Source organism: Alligator sinensis, unplaced genomic scaffold, assembly GCF_000455745.1.
Source record: "Alligator sinensis unplaced genomic scaffold, ASM45574v1 scaffold557_1, whole genome shotgun sequence".
NCBI lineage: Eukaryota > Metazoa > Chordata > Crocodylia > Alligatoridae > Alligator > Alligator sinensis.
The window spans coordinates 15,078-37,121 of NW_005842349.1; the positions used below are offsets into that span (position 1 = coordinate 15,078).

Here is a 22,044-nt window from a genome sequence, read left to right on the forward strand (position 1 = left end):
TTTCCCTACTCTGTTTTTTGCATTGTCTTCTCTAGTTATGAATTGGCAAACAAACTTATATACCCCCATTGTCTGTCTATCTTTCTTCCTGAGAAGAGAGATTATCAGCTCTAACAGTTCATGCCAGATGTGTGTTAGTTTTTGGAGCTTCCTGTGCCAGGGTGGAATATTAAAATCTTCCTTATCCCTTTTTCAAAGACACTAAGTTTGGTCAGGTGCCCAGTTCCTATTGAAAGCCAGTGGAAGTTAGGTGCTTTCTTGTAGTTTGTGCCTTTTGAAATGCATACAACAGTGAACACAACTTCTCCAGTGATTCTCAACCAGGGTGCCTCTGTCAAGTGTGCAAACATGATTCACAAGACAAACCTAGAGATTTCAAACAGGAATCCACAGTGTTAAAAACATTCTGATCTGCTGGGGTCTTTCTAAAATACTTTGCAACAGAAAGTTGCTCTATTATTTTTCTGTAGTCAAAAAATGAGTGAAAACTAAGCTGGCATTGTCTGAATGGTGCCTTGAGTCTAACAAGGAGAAGCTTGCGTCTGAAAAGATTGAGAATCATTGATCTAGATTTTTCTATGCTTGTCTTTCTACTGCCATGCTCCTATTAAAAATAATGTAGATGCTGCACTGCCATATCACCTGCAGATTATTCAAAAAACAGTAATGAGTTAAAAACTGTTAAGAATTTGAATCAATTTTTTTCTCTGTCCACAGAGTGAAATTATTACCTTTAGAGGGTACCCCAGTGAGGAGTATGAAGTAATGACTGACGATGGATATATCTTAAGCATTAACAGAATTCCCCATGGAAGAGGAAAATATGGAAGGAAAGAGGGTAAGACAGATTTCTGTTTGGGGGCATGGGGAGGAAAATCTTGAAAAAGACTGCTGATTATTCAGTTTTGAGTCACATAAGGTGGCTGAAAGTAAAATGTGGGTAAGTATTGGCAGTTACTTACAGATGAAAATTACAGCGTAGAGATAGGTAGAAAATGTTGATGTTCCCATATTGCAGAAATTCCTCATTTACTTTGAAATATTTTATTTATTGAGATAACTGTTTCTCTCTTTCTCTGCTTTTTCCCTTGTTTTTTGGTAAAAGAAAAAAATTGAGGTTTTTTTTAAAACTCACTATACTTTCTAATGGGAGATTTTTTTAACATTTCATTCTTTTAAAGTCAAATTTTTATTTTCCAGGATATTGACCAATGCTTGGAAGTAGTGGCAGGTTTTTTTTTATTCCTCTTTGGATGAAAAATAATTTAAAGCTGGAGGGGTGTGCTAATTCCCCTCCCTACCCTCAACAAAATTGCTTCACATTCTGCATGGAGATGGGAATTTAGAATAGTAGTTGGATGGGTTTTTTAAAGCTCTGGCAATCTATTCTACTCGACTCTTGTAGTAAATTTTGATAAGCCAAAATAAAATGATACCCCACCCAAAGACAACTTTGAATTTAAGGCAAGCTCCCAATAATTAGATTCTAGACATAGAATATATATACATTCGTTATAATTTTCCATGAATAGAATTGTTCCCTTTGCCACTACAGTAGCAAAGGGGCTCATGGTGGGGCAGATGGCAGGGGAGTCAAGTGCCTGGCCCCGCTACTGCGGTGCCTCTACTTCTGCTGTCTGAACCCCTCCCCCTGCCACTCACCCCGTCTAGGTGCCTACGCCCTCCCATGGACTTGCCTCTGCTGCTTTGACCTCCCCCTGCCCGCATGTTTGCACCCCCTGGCACCTGCCACCCTCTGCTGCCTGCCTGTCCCTGCTTGACCCCTATGCTGCCTGCCTCTGCTGCCTCCCTCAAGTCCTGCCGCCACTGCTTACCTTACCATCACAGATCCACTACAGCTCCAGCCCTGAGCATGGAGCACGGAGCATATGCTGGCTCCAGCCCCAACTCAGCCTCACAACAACAGTTGTGGTTGTGTCAGCTCTGTCTCCTGAGGTTGCTGCCTGCCTGGGTTGCTGCTTGCCCCCTGCTTGTATTTGAATCCAAGGGAAGGGGGCTTTTTTCCAGTGCTGAATGGGAGAAAAATCCTCATCTTAGATTTAAGTAAATACTGTACTCAGCTGTACTCAGTAAATTACTGTAGCACCATAGTCACAATTCTGAATGAATTTAGCAACACAAATGGATGTAATATATAATACAAAGCAAGATGTCCATTAGATGTTGGAGTCCTCACACAAAGGACATTTCTTTCTTTTTTTTTCTTTTTTTTTAAAGAAGGGGCTTGAAGGAAATGGAGGGAGATTGGCACATACTAAGGGGGAAGCTGTTTCAAGATGTATGGGGTAGAATGAAAGAAGGTATAAAATTATGTGGGAGTAAGGGAGTGTTCAGGGCGATAGGCTTGTGGAAAAATGCAAGGAGCTGGAGGGCATTTAGGAAGAAGTGTGGGCAAAGGCCTTGGCAAGGACTAATTTATGGAATATTTTGAAAAGAAGTCTGAAATGTATGGAGGAAGAAAAATGCAATGCTTTGACCTATTACATTGCTACATTGTGGAAACTAATAGGGCTGTTTATCTGAAGCAGAGTATTGGGTTCAGCCAGCATTAGGGGATACTAAGTATCAGTTGGACAAGTCCATCTACTGTTGCACATGTGCATCTTCTGGCTGTTTCCTTGGAAACTGCATGTATATCAGAAGACTGAATTGGGATCTGTTATACTTAAAAATCTGAAGATGCGATGCGTTCACTTGCATCATTTTGTGGGAAAAGAATGATTATATCTTAAAACATTGAAAATTATTTTATATCATATGTTGGAGATTATTTCATCACAGAAGCCCCCCCTAACAATGTTTGAGTAAATTCCTTTCTGACCTTGATAGCTGATTCGATATCTTAAGAATATTTTCAGTCTCAAAAAGGATAAGTCTACAAAGTTCAATGCGTGAAGCAAGTTAATCTTATTACTTGTACTTTAAAAATTCTGAGAAGTCCACAGAATGAGATAGAACTCTGTTTGTGCAGGGTCCCTGTACTGAATCTTTCAGTGTAAGCAAATGTTTACATTGCTGATATAAGCACATAGTTTCTTGTGGGAGTGATTGATTTTTCCCTTGACCCTCTGTGTCCACCCCAAGTTCATGGCTTGTAAAATGTAAAACTACTTGATTTTAAAAACAAGGATTACCAAACAACTCTAGGGGAATATTGTTTCCTATTGAAAGAATGAGGACTTCAAAGTTCATGTTGATTTTTTAAAACCTGATAGACATGGTATCTTTTCCCTGACAGATACCAGTGTGTGCTTACTGGATATGTACATATGTTTCATAACATTTGCCATTGCAATTTGCTTAATACGAATAGGATTAATTGCAGTTAGGAAGTGGGCACTTTAAAAAAAAAATAATGATCCACAAAAATATATAGTTCTTCCTCTGCAGAAGTTGTAGGAAACTTTGGTGAGCATTGGCTTTCCACATGTTAACAAGAACTAAAAATCCAAAAGACCATAGGTGAAAGGAGACACTTAAAGTGGCCTTCCCCACCCTTTGTTTCTACCTGCTATAATGACTTGTGGTTCTAAAATCTGGTTCTCTTTTCCAAGAGGGACAGGTGTATGAAACCTGCTAGTAAATGGTTCTGTTCACTAATTAAGAGTTTTCTTTATTCATTTATTTGCACCATTTCCCTTTTAAAATATCTTGGTTTGCCCATTTCCCAAAAATGAGATCGATTTCAATTCTACTTCCTGAGCTTTAACTTAGACACTTACACTTTGTTTTATACGCAAAACATTACTGGGGAATGAGAACAAAATCTATATGAAGAGAAGATTATTCTGAAATAACAGTCCTTTATATTGAAAATAAAGGTAGCCATAATATTGAAATCCTGCTCATTGGGAGCTGTCACTGATTCTATTGGCTTTGATGGACTCAGGATTTCTCTCCGTGTTTTTATCTAAAACTGATGTATATATCTTTCATGGTTTGGGGTATAATGTCTGTTTTGTATTGTTTCCATGTCAGTAACATATGTGTGGAGTTTTCAAACCTATTTGACGTGCCAAGAAACTTGTAAAATGACAGTCTTGCTGCACTAGATTGCCATAGCCAAAAACTAAATGATAGAGGTTTGAATAAACAGCTCCCACAGTTTTAATGGTTGTCTTTTCACTCTGATATGAGAGAGAGGCTTTAGAAAGTTTTTTGATATTTTAGTGTTCCTGCCATCTTATTTTTGTTGGAAGATATATCTCATCCACGGATAACACTAAATTATGGGGCAAAGTAAACACACTAGTGGGCAGGGAATGTATCCAGGCAGATTTGGACAGGTTGGAGAAATGGGCAGAACAGAATAGGATGCAATTCAACAAGGACAAATGAAAAGTGGTGCTCCTAGGGAGAAGGAATCACCAACACACTTACAAGCTGGGAGATGACCCTCTCAGTAGTACTGTAGCAGAAAGGGATCTCGGGGTCATAGTTGACTCCAAGATGAACATTGGTCATCAGTGTGATGAAGTGATCAGTAAAGCTAACCGCACTTTATCATGCATTAGCAGGTGCATCACAAACAGGTCCAGGGAGGCAGTGGCGATGTGTAGGGGGTGCATGAGGGTACATGTGCACCCCCTGAGAGTGCTGGTGTGCCCCCAGACAAGCCATGCTCCCGACTTGGGTGATGGACATGGGGGCAGGCAGGAGCACTGGTTTCCCCCCATGTGAGCACCGGCCAGGGAGTGGGAGCGCCGGATGAAGCACTACGGTCACTTCTGGGAGCACCATAGCCACTTCCTGGTTGGCGTGATCGCCTGCAGGGGGACCCCTCCCCCCTTCCCCCCTCTGCCCCCCCCTCCCCTTCGTTGAGATTGACTGTGTGAGGACGCCCCCCATCCTGGTCGCTGACTAAGGTGGCACCAGTCACCCATGCAGGGAGGTAATACTTCCCTTCTATGCAGCACTGGTGAGGCTGCAGCTGGAGTACTGCATCCAGTTTTGGGCAGCGTACTTCAAGAGGAATGTGTATAACCTTGAGAGGGTCTAGAGGAGGGCCACTCGTATGGTTAGGGGCCTGTCGGTAAGGCCGTACGAGGAGGGACTGAGGGACCTGAATCTCTTTAGCCTCCGCAAGAGAAGGCTGAGAGGTGATCCTGTGGCTGCCTACAAATTCATCCGGGGGGGACAGCAAGGGACAGGAGATGCTATGTTTACCAGGGCACCCCTTGGAGTGATCCCTTGGAGTAATGGCCTCAGACTGACAGAGAGCAGATTTAGGTTAGACATCAGGAAGAACTTCTCTACGGTAAGCATTGCCAGAATCTGGAATGGGTTTCCTGGGGAAGGTGGTGCTCTCCCCAACCTTGGGGGTCTTCAAGAGGAGACTGGACAAGCACCTGGCTGGGGTCCTCTTACCCCAGTACCCTTTCCTGCCTGGGGCAGGGGGTTGGACTCAATGATCTGCTGAGGCCCCTTCCGACCCTAATATCTATGAATCATGCAAAAACATTTGCCTCCTTTCTCTAGCTCCCCTTCCACGTGATAAAGGCAAAGGAGGATGCGGAGTATGGTTCAAAGCTGAGGTTTTCAGAGCTAACCTCACCCTTCCTGTACCGGGTAATTACTTAAGTGCAAAGAGGAAAAGAAAGAAAACTGTGACTAGAAATGTAATTCTGTCTCCTTACTAAAGGAATAAAACATTTTCCCCTATTCCCTTGGGACACAGTGAATGAGCTGTATAGCCTGAAGGTGTGCAACAAAAACAGAGGAGTTTGCTGTTTTGTATTTAGTCGAATAATTATTTTTGCAAAACAATATGAAACCACAGCCGGGCACTAAATAAATGTTTGTAAAGCAACATGATATGGTTAAAACAACGGGCTAAAAGCTGCCAAAAATTCCTGAATGTTAATAATCCAGATTGTTGGTATCCACAACATGTGGCTGTGCATGTGCCCTGGGATCCTGGCGTTTCAGTTTAAAGACAAAGAAGATAAGCTGCTTGTGATTTGACTGCTTCTCCTAAGAGCTCTAAATCACCAATGGAGAAAATATTGCTTGGGTATTATTATGCTTAATATTGCAATGCATTAACATGTGATTGAAATAAACTAATTGTGGCTAATCTATGGCTTTATCATAAAATTATCTTGTATCAGTTTTGTGTTGGTAGAGGGGGGAAGATCCCTTTTTTGATATTCCAGAAAAGAAGTTGGTGTCTGTTGCCTAAGGTGTCCCAAAATTTGGGCATCTTTGGGAGTTCTGAAGTTCATGTTCCTGCCAACGGATTTTGTGAAAGATTAAAGACCGAATTTGTTCTCATTTAGAGAACAGGAAACTCTGTTTTACTGTATTATTTTGGTTTGGCTGGGGGGATGGAAGAAAAGGGCTTCCTAGACTTAAAAGCAGATTTAAAATTTATTGGGGCCCTAGGCAAACAGAAAATTGAAGCCCCTCACCAGGTGAGGGCAGGTTCCCTCTGCAGCCGCTACAGGGCTGCAGTTGGGCTCTCCCAGTCTCCTTGGCACACCCAGGGCGAGCCAGAGGGTGTGAGCGCCCGCCAGAGGGTGTGAGAGCCCTGCCCCGGCCCAGCTCCTCCACCTGGTGAGTGTTGCGCAGCTGGGGCTGTGGCCCCCGAGTGCTGTGGGACAGGCCGGGACTGGGGCCGGGCTGGGGGGCATGGGCTCTGCGCTGCTCCCAGCTGCCTGCTCGCCCCTCTGCCAATCCCAGCAGGGTAGGGCTGTCCCATCCCATCCTGTCCCAATGGCACTGGTGCTCGCAGCCGCCTGCAGATGGCAGAGAGAAGGATTGGGAGCGGAGCAGCCCATAGGGCCTCCTGGCAACAGACAGCCCCAGGAAGCTGCCACCACACTCGCTGCGAGCTGCCCTGCGCTCACCTCCTATCCTCTGGCCCTGGCCCCGTGGGAGAGGAGGAGCCATGTGCTGTCTGCCCCGGATGCTGGTGGCCAGGATTCCTGCCTAGGCCATGCTGCCCTTGGTGTCCTGATTGGCAGGGGCCCCTGGGCCCGTGCATTAATCTGCCCTTTCCCAGACTTATGAATGTCCTGAACTGGACCCTCCTAACCTGAACTGATGCTTGGATTGAGGGGACCAAGGTTCTGGCCTCATAAAAGTTCTTCTGGCAGCTTTCTGCCCATGGCTTGTGCTGGGGATTTGATCATGGAGGGGAGCTGACTAAAGATAACGATGTGTTCTGACATCCCAACCTGCAAACTAATCCCTGCAGTGCACCTGTGGGAATGCCTTTGAGAGTCTTGTGGGGAAGGGAGCAGAGATAATAAGGAGGAACGTGTCTCCAGAGCTGAGCTGCTTATTTCCAAGCAATTATAAACAAAAAGCAATTGGAACCAGTGGCCTTCTATGGCTTCGCCATACCTCCTCTTGGATTTTTGCTTGTTTCAAACCTGCCATGTCATTTGTGCATTATTAGGTGTCTTTTGCTTTAAGCAAGCAACAAACATACAGTGCTTTAAACCATGATTAAGCAGTGATCATACAGTGCTTTAAACCTCTACAAGTTGTGGAAGATTTTAGTACATGATTTTAAGACACAGCAAGTACCATTGAAAATTGCTGATTGAGGCTTGAGCTGCATCTGAAAGAAATGTTGAATGCTCCCTTGACTTTGTGTCAGGAGTACAGTGCCAGATGGACCTGACCCTTTGGTTTTAAATTGTAATAACTGTGTTTTATTTTTCAGGTCCAAAGCCAGTTGTATTTTTGCAACATGGTTTGCTTGCAGATGGCAGTAATTGGATCACCAACTTGGACTACAACAGTCTGGGCTTTATGCTAGCAGACGCTGGCTTTGATGTTTGGTTGGGAAACAGCAGAGGAAACACCTGGTCCAGAAAGCACAAACACTATACAGTGAATGAAGATGAATTCTGGGTTTTCAGGTAGCCTGGTCTGTATAGAAAAACTTAATGATCAGTGTTTTCTTGTAATAATTAAATGTATAGGCTGTTATTAAGGCCTCCAACTTTCCCCAATGGTACCACTGCCTCAGGCCGGAAATAGATGAAACAAGATCTGTCTGTAGGAAGTTCTTTTTCTGGCTCTTTGCGTTGCCAAGTATTTAGTAACATGGGGAAATTTAAGTTTGGATAATGGCCTGATCCTGCCTTAATTGAATTGATAAGAAAACTAATTAATTTCAGCAGGGCCAACTCAAATTCTAAGTAAATGTTTCTAACTATTTAAGGTTCAGAGTTTGTCTTTCTGATTCATGAAATGCAAGTTTTGGCTTATTCTTAGGTGACTAATGTGCATTACACTCTTAACTTTATATAGCCAATCTGTTGTCTTGTCTTTGCAGTTATGATGAAATGGCAAAATATGATCTTCCAGCATCTATAAATTTTATTGAGAAGAAAACTGAGCAGAAGAAAATATATTATGTTGGCCATTCACAGGGCACAACTATTGGTATGTGAAAAGATGTTTTAATTCAAATATATTTGTTCTAAATTATATAGATTTCCACACATGGATAAATGATGATTAAACATTGTCTTATTAATATAACTACTTATGCTTGATTGCTGTTTTCATAATTTTTATGAGTTTGAAAGGCTAGAGTATTTATTTAAAATCATAGAGTTATAGCAAATTAAGGTGGAAAGGGACCTCAGGAGGTCATCTAGTCCAATGCTCAAAGCAGGATCATTCCCAACTATATTAACCCAGCCAACAGTTTATCTAACCAGGTCTTAAAAACTTCCAAGAATGGAGATTCCACAACCTCTCTGGATAATCTGTTTCAGTGCTTTACAATCCTAATGAGAGAGATTTTCGTAATATCTAACCTAAATTTCACTTACTGCAACTTGAGACTGTTGCTTCTTGCTTTGCCACCACCGAGAACAGTCTAGCTCCATCCTCTTTGGAACCACCCTTCAGCTGGTTGAAGGCTGCTATTAAATCCCCTCTCAGTCTTCTTTTCTCTAAACTAAATAAACCCAGTTTCCTCATCCTCTCCTCATAATGTGCCCCAGGCCGTTAACCATTTTCATTGCTCTCTGCTGGACTCTTTCTGATGTGTCTACAACCTTTCTGTAGTGGATGCCCAAAACTGGACACAGTACTCCAGATGTGGTCACCAGTGCTGAATAGAATCACTTCCTTGGATCTGTTGGTAATGCTCTTACTAATGCAGCCCAATAGTGAAAAAGTCTGTTAGCCTTTTTCACAGTAGGGATAGCCTGTTGGCTCATGTTCAGCTTATTGTTCATTGTAAGCCACTGGTCATTTTTTGCAGAGCTGCTGCTTAGCCAGTCAGCCCCCAGCCTGTACTGTTACATGGGATTATTCCATCTTAAATGCAGGATTTTGCACTGGTCCTTATTTTGAACCTCATGAGATTTCTTTTGGTTCAATCCTCCAATTAGTCTAGGTCTCTCTCAATCTTAGCCATACCCTCCAGTTTATGTACTACCTCCCCAGCTTGGTGCTATCTGCAGACTTTCTGAGGGTGCACTCCATCCCATCTTCAAGGTTGTAGATGAAGATATTAAACAAAACTGGCTCCAGGACTGACCCCTGGGGGACTTGAGGCTTGCTGGCACCTAGACATTTGTATTAGCCACTGTTTACTACCCTCTGAGCCCGATGATCCAGCCAGTTTTTTATCCATCTTACTGTCCATTCATCCAACCAGTACTACCTTAGCTTGCATGTGAGAATGTTGTGGGAGACTGTATCAAAAGCCTTGCTAAAATCAAGGTATATTATGCACCCTGGTCTCCCTGCATCCACAGAGCCAGTCATCTTATCATAGAAGGCAATCAGGTTGGTCAGGCATGACTTGCCCTTGGTGAATCCATGTTGACTGTTCCTAATCACCTTCTCCTCCAAGTGCTTAGAAACGAATTACTTGAGGACCTGCTCCATGATTTTCCAGGGATTGAGGTAAGGTTCACTGGTCTGTAGTTCCCCAGATCCTCCTTCTTACCTTGCTTAAAGATGGACGCTCTATTTGCCCTTTTTCAGTTGTCTGGGACCTCTCCCAATTGCCACAGGTTTTCAGAGATAATGGTCAGTGGCTCTGCAGTCACATCAGTTAACTCCCTCAACACTCTCGGGGTGCATAATGTCCAGCCCCATGGACTTATACATGTCCAGTTTTTCTAAAAAGTCCCTAAACTGTTCTTTTGCCACTGTTGGCTGCTCAGCTTCTCCCCAAACTGTGCTTCCTGGTGCAATAGTCTGGGAGCTGACCTTGCCTGTGAAGACTGAAGTGTAAAAAGCACTGAGTACTTCAGCCTTTTCCGCATCATCTGTCACTAGGTTGCCTCCCCCATTTAAGTAAGGGACCCACGTTGTCCCTGATCTTTCTTTTGCTGCTGACATAACTGAAGATACCCTTAGATTTTATAGACATTAGGGGCTGGAAGGGACCTTGTGAGTTCATCAAGTCCAGCCCCTCTGCCATAGGCAGGAAGTCTGCTGGGGTCCAATGATCCTAGCAAGGTTAGCATACAAACATTTGTACCACCTCTGTGGGGAGTCTGTTCCAGATCCTGGACACTCGGACTGTAAAGAAGTTTTTCCTTATGTCCAGTCTAAATCAGCCTTCCAGAAGTTTGTGGCTGTTAGACCTTGTTATCTCTGGGGGAATGAATCCTGGTGAACAACTGTTCTTTCAGATCCTGGTGCACACCCCTTATATACTTAGGCTGCCACCAAGACCCCCTGAGCCTTCTCTTCTCCAGGCTGAAGAGTCCCAAGGCCCTCAGCTTCTCTTCATAAGGCTTGCTCTCTTGGCCTTTGATCATGTGTGTGGCTCTCCTTTGAACTCTCTCAAGCTTATCCATGTCCCTTCTTACTATCCTTCATGTCCCTTCCTAGCTGCAGCTCCAATTGCGCTTTGGCCTTCCTGATTTCATCCCTGCATACCTGAACAATACTTTCATACTCCTCCCTAGTTATTTGTCCAAGTTTCCACTTCTTGTAAGCTTCCTTTTTGTGTTTAAGCTCACTGAAGAGTTCCCTGCTAAGCCAAGCTGGTCTTCTGCCATACTTGCTAGTCTTCCTGCACACCAGGATGATTCTTTCCTGTGCCCTCAGTAAGGTTTCTTTAAAGTACAATAAGTTCTCCTGGACTCCTTTCCCCGCCTCAGACTGGCCTCCCAGGAGATCCTGCCCATTGGTTCCCTGACTAAGTCGAAGACTTCTCTGAAGTCCAGGGTCTTTACTTCTTCCTTTCTTTCCACAGGGTCCTGAATTCAGTCATTTCATGGTTCTGTTCAAGTTGCCAGCCGCTTCTTTTGATGTACTGTTAAGAAGAATCTCCTAACAGTAATACAGTATTGTTCCCAGAAGTAGACTGTACAAATAAGTACCCCAACATTTTTCAGGCTTATTTTGGGGAAAAACAGATTTTTTCCTCCCCGAACACAATTGATAACTACAGGTTAGGTCTTGAATAACCGTTGCCCTTATAAAAACCTTACAGGAGAATTAAATAACCAAGGAAAAAACAAAGCTGGAATGTACCAAAAATACTGAAAGAAAAAAGCATTGAAAAAATTGAACTCAGCATTTTTATTGCATGTAAAAATACTGCAGGTACAAAAGTAAGACTTACAGATGGGTTGACTCTAAATTTTTATAATTCTTTTTGGAGAAAAAAAGACTTTTATAATCAGAAATATATAGTACACTAAGTTCACAGAATATACTGTTCATCCAGTACCTCATCCAGTACCTATTGCTTTGGAGCATTTGTTTTGAAAATATTAATGAAGAATCCTGGAATCATCAGAAATATGTAGAATAAAAAAATCTTCTTGTTCTCTATATTTTGTTGTACATGTGTACTCACTTTAAGTGGTTGAAGATACGTGGATGAATATCACAAAGAACTGTTTATTAATGTAATTATACTAGACTTGTGAAATCAATATGTAAAAAAGTGTGTGTGTAACTATGTATGTATGTTTTGTATATGTGTATATCAGTTCTGCAGGCAAGATTTTTACCTTTATACAACATTTTAAAATTCAGGTCATAGAATCATAAAGCATAAAAAATGTTAGATTTTTGTAAAATATACCTACCTGAAATTTTAACTTAAGCTTGTGCCACCAAACCTCTCACTAGCTGTTCTCATATTTTTCACAGCCTTCATTGCCTTTTCAACTATTCCAAGCTTGGCAAAGAAAATCAAATTATTTTTTGCTTTGGCACCTGTAGCCACAGTCAGATTCTCCAATAGCCCTCTGGTAAAACTGGGAAAGATTCCAGACCTGATGCTTAAGGTAAGCATTTCAGTCAAAATACTTTTTCAAAACTCAGGAAAAGTATATTTCTTTTCAGTTTTAAAGTTGGTTATAAGAGAATGGGCATCTACACATGCATTTAAGCATGTCTAAATGTAATGTGCATTAAGCGGGTTTAGGCAAGCGGCTGCATGTACAGGCATTTAAAATGCATTAACGCTGTGGGCGGACTAATTTGGAACTATAGTTAGTCCCAAGTCAGTCCACATACGCAGTGTTAATGTGCTTTAATGCATCTATACATAAGTTAATGCACTTTAACTGTTCACGCCTAAATTTGATACCTGCATTTGTCACTTAAGGGATGCTTTGATGTCACGTCTCATACAGTTAGAAAAAACTATTTTTTTACATAGGATGTGTCTGACACACAGACATAAATAGCCTTCAAAATGGGAAGCAGCAACAAAAGAATTTCTGAGAAATCTAAATATGTATGAGAGCAGAATTCGGTCAAAAGTAAAAAACAAAGTATATCTTGCAAGCTTTAGTTGAAACGATCAGAAATACATTTACTCATTTGCTCATGGTTTTACTACTTTTGTTTCCAACAAACCATGGTTAATTTATTGGTAGATTTTAATAGTCATGTGGTTTCCTTTGTCATTATGCAGAGTGATTTTTAGTTTTGCCGCCAGCTTCTGCAGATCTGCTTTACAATTACCTCCACGTTTTTCAGGCTTTATGTAGACTTTCGTGTATCCTTTATATTCTTGTGCTCTAATCCATTAAATCAAAATATCTCTTGGAGAACCTACATAGTTTAATACATTTGTTTTGGTTAAACAAGTTTTGGCAGAAACTCCACTTAACAGGAACATTCACCATGCATTTCATGCTATCTGCAGGGTCTGTGCAGTTCACACACACCACACAGTTTCCACACAGAGGGTTATACAAGTTACTGCAGATTGGAACTTGAGTGCTGGATGTCATTTGTTGATTCTCAGGCCCTTTTGAAACTGCAGGATATACCTCCAACAGATGTTTTTTGTGAATTTCACTTGTTTCTAGCTCCTTTTCTTTCCTGAGACAAAGAACATGGGCAGAATAATACCTGTTTGCTTCCTGTGTTCTTCTTCTCATAATGAGTATGGATGCTTAATCAGTTCTATAAACTGCTCAATGCTTCCAGCTGAGATGATTTATTTTCTAGAAATCCCCATGTCCATACAACTTGGCCTGGTCATAACAATGTATATAAAAAAAATTAGCATGGGAGTACACAGCTACCCACAAATCAGCAGGTGAGGTCATGTGCTTTGCTAGGGCACTTTGTGAGATGTTCAAACCCGTGGATGTTTTAAAAATATCTAATGAGGAAGCTGCCCTATAACCCAGCTTTGTTTTTATTCACATGCTCTGAATTGAGGAAGTTTTGAAAACACAGCTAGCATATTAATTCGCTTGTATACATGCAAAGAGGCTGCTCTGATGTGCTCTAATTACAGCACATCAGAGCAGATGCAACTGAATCTGCTGGACTGTGCTAATTAGCATGCCTCCAGCAGCCTCTGCATCTTCGTATCAGTGTCCCTATGCTTCAGAATGGTGGTGGGGGTGCTTTAACTAAAGCTTATTCAACGAACTTTAGTGAAAACGCCCTCGCTGCCATTTTGAAGCATGGGGACGCTGATACACAAGACACTGTGGGTGCTTTAATTAGTGGCTCTGGGGCCACTCTAATTGAAGTGCCCCCTCCACCTCCAGAACTCATGTAAAAACTCCCATAAAGACCATCTGAATTTAGGAGGTGCGGCTTAAAATGTTTTAGCCCCATGCAGTTCCTATAGGAAGGAAATATTACACTCTTCCTCTGTTATAATGATTTCAAAACAGTTTAGAACTTAAAAGGTTGGAATTGATTTAATGATTGGTCCAGTTCACGTGTATTGTTCTTTTTTGTTTGTTTGTTTTTTGAGTTACCATTATGTATCCTGATCACAAAGATACTGATCATAAATTTCACAGCAGACTTATAACTTAGATTAATATGGTGGACATTCCTTCATATCACAGGTCTTAAGAAGTAATTATCTCAATTAAACTATAGCATAACATGTAAAGGTAAATCAATTTATACTGTTGTGTATGTTCCCTGTGCTTGTTGTTTTACAGATTATATTTGGAAAGAAACAATTCCTGCCCCAAAATTGGATACAGAAGTGGCTTGCTACCCATATTTGTACCCACAAATTACTTGATGACCTTTGTGGCAATATCTTCTTTCTTCTCTGTGGCTTTAATGAAAGAAATTTAAATATGGTATGTTCTGAATATACCTAACAGGTTTTTTAGGGGCTTTTTTGTGCCTCCTCCTCCTAACGTACAATGGTGTGTGTATGTCATATACAATTTTTTAGAAAAGTATAATACTTTCAGTTTGAATGAGTGTCTTTCTTGCTATAGATGAGAATCCAACTGTACCAAGTCTGGTTGTTAAAAGCGGAAGAAACAAAATTTTGCATGTTGTTGAAGTGTGGATGGAAACAAATTGGTTAGTGTGTGGTTGGAAACAAATGAAGATGAGAATTAATGGCATGGGAAATGAAACAGGAATTCTTACTCCCTTTTAGAAGTGAGGAGTAAAAATCAATATTCATAAGTGCTTCTTGCTTGGCCAATTTATACCTTGATTCTGTAGCCCATCTGAACTCCAAAGAAAAAGTTAAAGCACAGGAAACAGTGGGCTTTATTGCTGACATGTTGATTAAGTACAGTCATGGGTCTGTGTGCAGCTTTTTTTTCGTGATCCCTTCTAAATCCTAATTAGTTGTATCTACGCAAATCTTTTGAAGAAAGCTGTCACTGGGGATATCATTTTAAAACTTGATGAGGGCACAAGTGTCACTTAGGACATAATTTGACTCACAGAACCTTTGTTGCTCAAAAAGGAAGGCTTCATTTTGCTTTTCCAATCTCAGGCTGAGTTCATAGGACTGATCACGAAAACAAGAAACCTCCTCTTAGAATAATAAGAGTTTCATAGTTTCATTTTTAAATCCATTTGTAGAGATGAACAGCATTTGGAGGATGAATCAGAACAGATCTGTAAGAATCTGTATAAAGATTCTAGGTGCTGGTCAGCACTGGGGCAGGCAGAGTGAATTGGGCTAGCCATTCTACAAGTAGTAGCCAATTGAGAGAGTGATGAATAAGCACATTCTGATATTCTCTATGCATTTTTAACTTCAATTAAGTGTTTTCTCCATTCTTTAAACTTTATTAAAATTGTAGGACAAGCCCCTGTGATGGAAATCCCAGCTCCGTTAAAGCTTAGCAGGAGTCTTGTTGCTGAACTCAGTGGGGCAATGATTTCATCCTTGGTGGAAAGCTATATTACAGAATTTTATCTAAAAACGTGACTGCAATTTTTTATACGAAACAAAGTGCTGAATTTGTTGTAGAATGACCTGTCCTAGTCCCACAATTTTTCATAGCTGTAGATCTGGGTCTGAGATTTTAGTCATGTTGATTCATGTGGTCACACTTTTCTGGATGTTAAGTAGGATTGGCAAGCCAGTCAGTTGACCGGACATATAACAAACATCTATTTTCTGACCGAAGTCAAACTTGAAGCCAAAATCACCCTTCTTTATGTGGTGTCCTACCTTTTTTTACTGCATTATTGTATCGACTGTTAGCAAGGGCAGGAGTAAGGGCTGATCTTGGAGTTCTGGGATAAAGGCCGAGGAAAAGAAGAACTGTTAAGTTCAGAAGAACACCAGTCACATTTATACTTAGCTATTCTTGTTAGTTATAATCATTACAATTGTTTAGAATTTAATGTCACTGTTTCACAATATCAGTTAATACGTATTTCTTTTAGCGTAAATGTATAAGCTGTTGAAGATTGAAGTCTCTCTTTGCTGTTATAATAAATTAATGCTTGAAGTACTTGACCATTATCTGAAAATGATTGACCAACTATTTTTGGACTGATTAGGTACCTAACTCTTCAACCCAAGCTTTGACTTGCAGGAAAATGGAAGTCTAATAAATCAAAATTAGATTAACAGCCTGCTTTTGTTTGATTGAATAGTCTATTTAAACCATTAGAAGAAAGAGGCACTTAAAATTAATAAAAAAGTGTTAAAGTGCTACTCATATTTAACACTTTTAAAATTATTTAAAATTTGCATATGATGTAAAAATACTTCATGCCCATTACTGCCAAATTTAAAGTCAACCCGTTTTCAAAAAAAAATTGGTGTCTTAAGACTGGCATACAATATCAAAAACCTATATTTCTTTCGACATTTAGTTTACTTTTTGTCACTGCTACTTTATGTTTTAGTGTTCCTTTCAGCTGGGGCAATGAAGCTAGGTTTTCTAGTTCCCGTCTCCTTTTAGAAATTCTTATTGTGCACGTGAACAGAACTATTGTCTGAGTTCACAGGGTGTCAGGGGAAGGCTTCTCTCTGCTTACCTTCACATTCCTGGCATTTTCTTTGAAATAAAAAAAAATGAAACCTCCTTAGTCTTATTGTTTTAAGAAATGTCAAAAAAACCCAAAATGAACAAACAAACAACCCTCCCCCTCCCCCCGCAAACTCTGAAGTTGACCACATTCTTTAATTAGTGGTTAATATTCTTCAAGACTTAAGCATCCTGTCTAGTTTGTGCTTATTGTATGCACCCAACTGTCCAATTACAACGTATCATTCCTCTTTTGAACTGTTCTATTCAGTTGTAAAGAAAGCAGTAAGGGTTGGAACTATTGCACTTTGAGATGACAATTCTGATAGACTGTTTTTTTCTTGCAGAGCCGAGTTGATGTGTATTCAACACACTGCCCTGCAGGGACATCTGTACAAAACATTATTCACTGGAGCCAGGTAGAACATTCAAAATCTGAAGTGCCTCTAACCCTAGCTTGTTTATAGAACATTGTAGTGTTTAACAGAAATGAGGGAATTTCTTAAAAAGATCCTGGGTAAAATTCTGAAACTGGCTGTAAGTAAGCTTAAACAGTACCTGTTTACTTTTATATAGTTAAAAACCGTGAGAAGTTGGCCTGGCTTGCAGCATATCCCTTCTGCTCTGATTCATACTTGTTCTCAAAATTGGCAGTTACTGAAATGCTTGTTGCAAAAATGGCTCAGCTGATTACATGACTGAATTAAGTGGGTATATGTTGCAATACAAATGCTCCGAAATAACAGCTTATGAGAACAAAACTCTGCTCAAGCTGTGCTTACAATGAACAAGATTTTCAGAAGTGCCTGTATGTACAGTCGTGTCTGATGGTGCACCCTCTATTGTGGATCAGACCCAGCACATATATGTGTGCACCCCTGAAAGTCTGGATAACTACATATTGTTTCTGGTCAGTACCTTGGTGCCTTGCTTTGTGGCACTCATTTTATAGATGACTGGACACTTCTTCAGTTAATATGCATTTTTATTTCTTTACAATTCTTTGGTGCAAGGTCTTTCACTCATGTATTTGCTGACATTATGTTATCATGTATTTGCTTTTAGGCTGTGAAATCTGGTCAACTCCAAGCTTATGACTGGGGAAGCAGAGCTGCAAATTGGTTTCACTATAACCAGGTAAAGATAGCTTAATTTAAAACTTAGTCTTGGGAGACAAATGAAAGCTTTGAAGGTACTGGCAGAATATACATGCCCAGAGGATCCTGTCAGGCTATGGTAAGCAGCTTGCTTAAGTTAAGCAGGCTGAAGCCTGGGTTAGTGCTCAGGAGGGAGACCTGTCAAAAAAGGCGGGCATTGTGGGATATAATTGTTTAGTGGACATTTCCCTCTGAGTAGGCTCTCTACTAAAAAGCATGATGGTACACTCTTGTTGGAGGGGAAGCCTTTTGAATTGGTTTTAACCAAAGTTCATTCTGCTTAGATCACTAATGAACTCACAGCACTTTCATCAGAGGAAATTTAATTTTGTTGTTCTGTCCAATCTTCAGCCTCCTTAAATCCTGAGGTTTCATTTGCATTCCATGATCTTCTGGCATCCTATGCATAGCACTAAAAACTTTTCCTTAATTACCTTAGTAACTGAAATTAACTTAATGTAATACAGGCTAGAACTGTGATTCTCAAGAAGAGTGCCATAGTTGAGATATTTTGAGGGTATCTCACAAGATAATCCCTGAGATTTCAAATAGAAGTGTTAAAACCATTCTGCTCTGTTGTGGTCTTTTTGAGGTCTTTGCAACAAAAGAATTGCTTTATTATATTACTATAGTAAAAAAACAACTCAAAACTAAGAGCTGGCATTTTCTGAGAGGTGCTTTGAGTATGAGGGTGTTGCTGCATGTTATCTTTAGGCTATACTAAGAGCTCTTAAGGCGGGAGTTTCCACAAACTAAAGCACGAAAACTAATGCTAAGCACCCTCTAGGCATTTTAAAGTTATAACATAATACTGTGTGACTGTTCCACAGAAATAAAATGATCAATTTTGAGTCCTCCAGCATCCCAGAATGCACTGTCCCTTCCCCCTGCTTCCTACTCTATGTGGAAGATTTTCTACCCCACAAACTGTATTGTGGTCGAGTACATCAAGCCAACGCCCCATCCTGGCCCTAGGGGATGTGACCCTGTGCTAGCAGTGTAAGTAGCTAGCAGTGTAAACAGTGCCAGCTGGGGCAGAACAACCCCTGCAGATTTGGCTCCCCAATAACCCCCCACTCCTAACCCAGTCCCAGTTCATTAACACCAAGACTTTTCTTTTTTATTATTTTTCACTTCTTTCATTTTATTCTTTGGGGTTTTATTACTTGCATTTCACTTCAGAGGCTGATTTCCTTCATTTCACCACAGACCCTGCCCACCATGCCTTTCTGCCTCCCAATTTCATGCTTCCACCCCCACAACCATCCTCTTCCACCTAGAACAGGCATCCTGGCTCTCCTGCCCTCTAGTGGCAAGTCACAGTTGTGCAGGTCAGATGACGTTAAACCTTAATGTGTGACTGCTCAAAGTTTGTTCTAACATTAATACCACTCAGCATGCCATGGCACTTAATATAGCATAAAGGTAATGTGTAGCAGCACCCTAAAAGAGTTGGAAACCATTGGGTCAGAAATATGTATTTATTCACATATTCACCTATACAGTCAGGTTTGAGATTAAAATTAATTCAGTTTGGCAAACTATTTTTTCTTCCACCTTTCTCTCTTGCTAGCTTTTAACCTTGGAAAGCTTTATCCTTTCCATTGAGCCAACCTTAATATGACAGTCTGGAGTTAGACTTTCCTCTGAAGTGACCCGTGCTCCCCAGGCTTGTGTTACTCAAAAGCAAAGAGAGAGGAGAGGCTTGGATTATGGCTTCTGTCTTCCTTTTTGCACTTGTCAGTGTGATGCACTATTGGTAGATAAGAACCTTGCAGACTTGTTCTTTCTAAGGTTTGAGCTGTCTCTTTTTAACAAGGGGTGAATGAATTTATGTAAGATTTGTTTTCTCCCTCCCTAGACCACACCTCCCTTCTACAAAGTAAAAGCAATGATTGTGCCAACTGCTGTGTGGACTGGTGGACATGACTGGCTTGCAGACCCAAAGGATGTGAACGTGTTGCGCTCTCAGATCCCAAACTTGGTTTACTACAAAAATATTCCTGAATGGGAACATTTGGACTTCATCTGGGGTCTTGATGCACCCAAGCACATGTATAATGAAATCATTAACCTGATGAAAAAATTTCTATGAACTGTCTGGTATCTTGGGGATTAATCTTTCTAAATTCCTCTTTTGAAATGTTTATTTTTATGGCAAGAGCAAATAGATCTTTATTTATGATGCATTTTTAAAATGCCTATAATTACTACCGAAATGGATTAATATCTGTTTTTGGCATACACAGGGCATGTCTACACGTGCATTTATGCTGTCTTAAATTTACTGTGCAGTGAGTTACTTCACAGTAAGCAGTAGTAGGCTGGCATCTACGCATACAGGCATTAAAGTGTGTACAGTGTTACTGCACAGCAAGGCATCTACATGTGTGTTACTGTGCAGTAACTAATTGGGCATAAATTTGATATCTGCATGATGCAGGTATCGAATTTACGCTCAAGTCGGAGTAAATTGCCATATTTACTGTACAGTATGGGCGTGCACATGTAGATGCAAACCTGTACTGTGCAGTAATTTTGGTTATTGCGCAGTAAATGCACGTGTGTATATGTGCCCACAGAGTATTATTTCTCTCTCACCACAAAATTCTTTTTCCTATCCTGCTGTTTTCATGAAGTTGAGAAGACAGCAGCGGGACCTTCAACCATGGAGGCATTACATTCATGCAGATTTAAGGATAGGTTTGAAAGACACATTAACACACTCATCATTTCAACAGCTTGAAAGTTCAAAGAATAAGTACTTCACCTTAAACAATACCTCCACAGATATTTAAAAATGACCTCCCAGATTTTGTCACTGGTGCTATTGAAGAGATATTTTGGCACTGGCAGTACAGCAAGCCTTTCTAAAAGTCATCTCCCTGTTTTCCTTGCACCTTAATCTTTATTTAGCCATATTTAAAAATAAAATGATAGGTTACTTTAGTTCAAAGTTTTAGCCCAGAAGTGTGGTGCAATTTTGCAGTGCCAAATGGAATTGCTTCTTTGGCCTTGATAAGTTTGTCACTCCCTGTGTATCCAAAATAATGAATCACTGAAACTGGACCACAGTCTTTCATGTTTAAAGGTTCAAGTCTTGATGAGCACTGTTGCTTACCATTTGTCCTTGCAAAATGGTTAAAAGAAAATACCACTTTCTGTAATGCTGGTACTAGATTCTGATTTGCAAGGGAAAGGATGGAAGATGTCGGTAATAAATCTTGTTTGCACGGATGAATGACCACTAGAGAAAAAAAGACTCCAATATGTGACATTGGCCAAGAAGGGGCCAAGGGCAATTATTTAGTGGCTCAGGTATACTATGCTTTCATAATTGCTTGATTAGCTGCTGATGCAATGATTATCTTAGCTATTTATATGTTGTTCTTCACTGTAGAATTTTCTCACAACCCTGTGAGGCATGGCAGTATTGTCCCTGCTTTGCATACAGGAAGCTGAGGCATAAAGTGACCTGCCTAAAGTCACATAATATTTTTTTGGTTGAGCAGGAGTTGAACCCAGATCTCCAGAATTCCAGTCCACAACCTCCATCTGAAAGGTAGCTATTTTTCATTAGTGCCCTTTTCTCCTCGGTGTTTAAAATGTTGAATTTATGTACAAGTAATGGAGAATATTTTTAAAGAAGTTAGAAAAAATATAAGCCATAACTCGTGGGTTGTTTTTTTTTTTAAACTTCTTGGTCAGGCTCAGGGAGTCCTTCAGGCTAAGGTTACATTAATTAGAGAAAACAGTTCTTGATTGATATTTCAGTTATGGCTCTTAAGAGGGTCCATAAGCATGCTTTATATTGCTAGCATTGGTGTTTGTTTCAAATTATTGTAATGCAAAGAAATCTCTAAAAGAGTCTAAAGTGGTAAGAACAGCTGTTGTGACAGTACATGACATAGCAAAGCGATGCACATTGTACTCATTAAAGCTTTAAATATTTTCAATGAAACTGGATTATCTGTGTTGGTATAATGGTGGGGTTTTGGAGGGGGGGGAAGGCGTTTGGTTTTTTTGCTTCTACTGGACTGGGGTGGCTTGTGCAGATAGACATTCTTTACATGATCTTTTGGTTTCTAGCACCAGTCCTGAATACATGAAACATAAGAGCAAAGCAGCACAGTAAACTTCCATGGTGTCCGTTGCTTCTAAAAGGTCACTGTGTAGAGTTAACAGACATTCCT

General features: G+C 40.5%; 1 protein-coding gene across 1 annotated transcript in view; it reads left to right on the plus strand.

The window, feature by feature from the left end:
• LOC102371667 (putative lysosomal acid lipase/cholesteryl ester hydrolase) overlaps positions 1-21,809 on the plus strand; it is a 24,142-nt gene extending 2,333 nt beyond the window's left edge. Inside the window, exons 2-9 of the mRNA XM_006028988.3 lie at positions 718-838; positions 7,694-7,892; positions 8,312-8,421; positions 12,118-12,254; positions 14,394-14,540; positions 17,042-17,113; positions 17,760-17,831; positions 19,713-21,809. Of these exons, the coding sequence (XP_006029050.1) occupies positions 718-838; positions 7,694-7,892; positions 8,312-8,421; positions 12,118-12,254; positions 14,394-14,540; positions 17,042-17,113; positions 17,760-17,831; positions 19,713-19,946 (1,092 nt within the window). The 3' untranslated portion in view covers positions 19,947-21,809. The remainder of the gene's footprint in view (positions 1-717; positions 839-7,693; positions 7,893-8,311; positions 8,422-12,117; positions 12,255-14,393; positions 14,541-17,041; positions 17,114-17,759; positions 17,832-19,712) is intronic.
• The last annotated feature ends 235 nt before the right edge of the window (positions 21,810-22,044 follow it).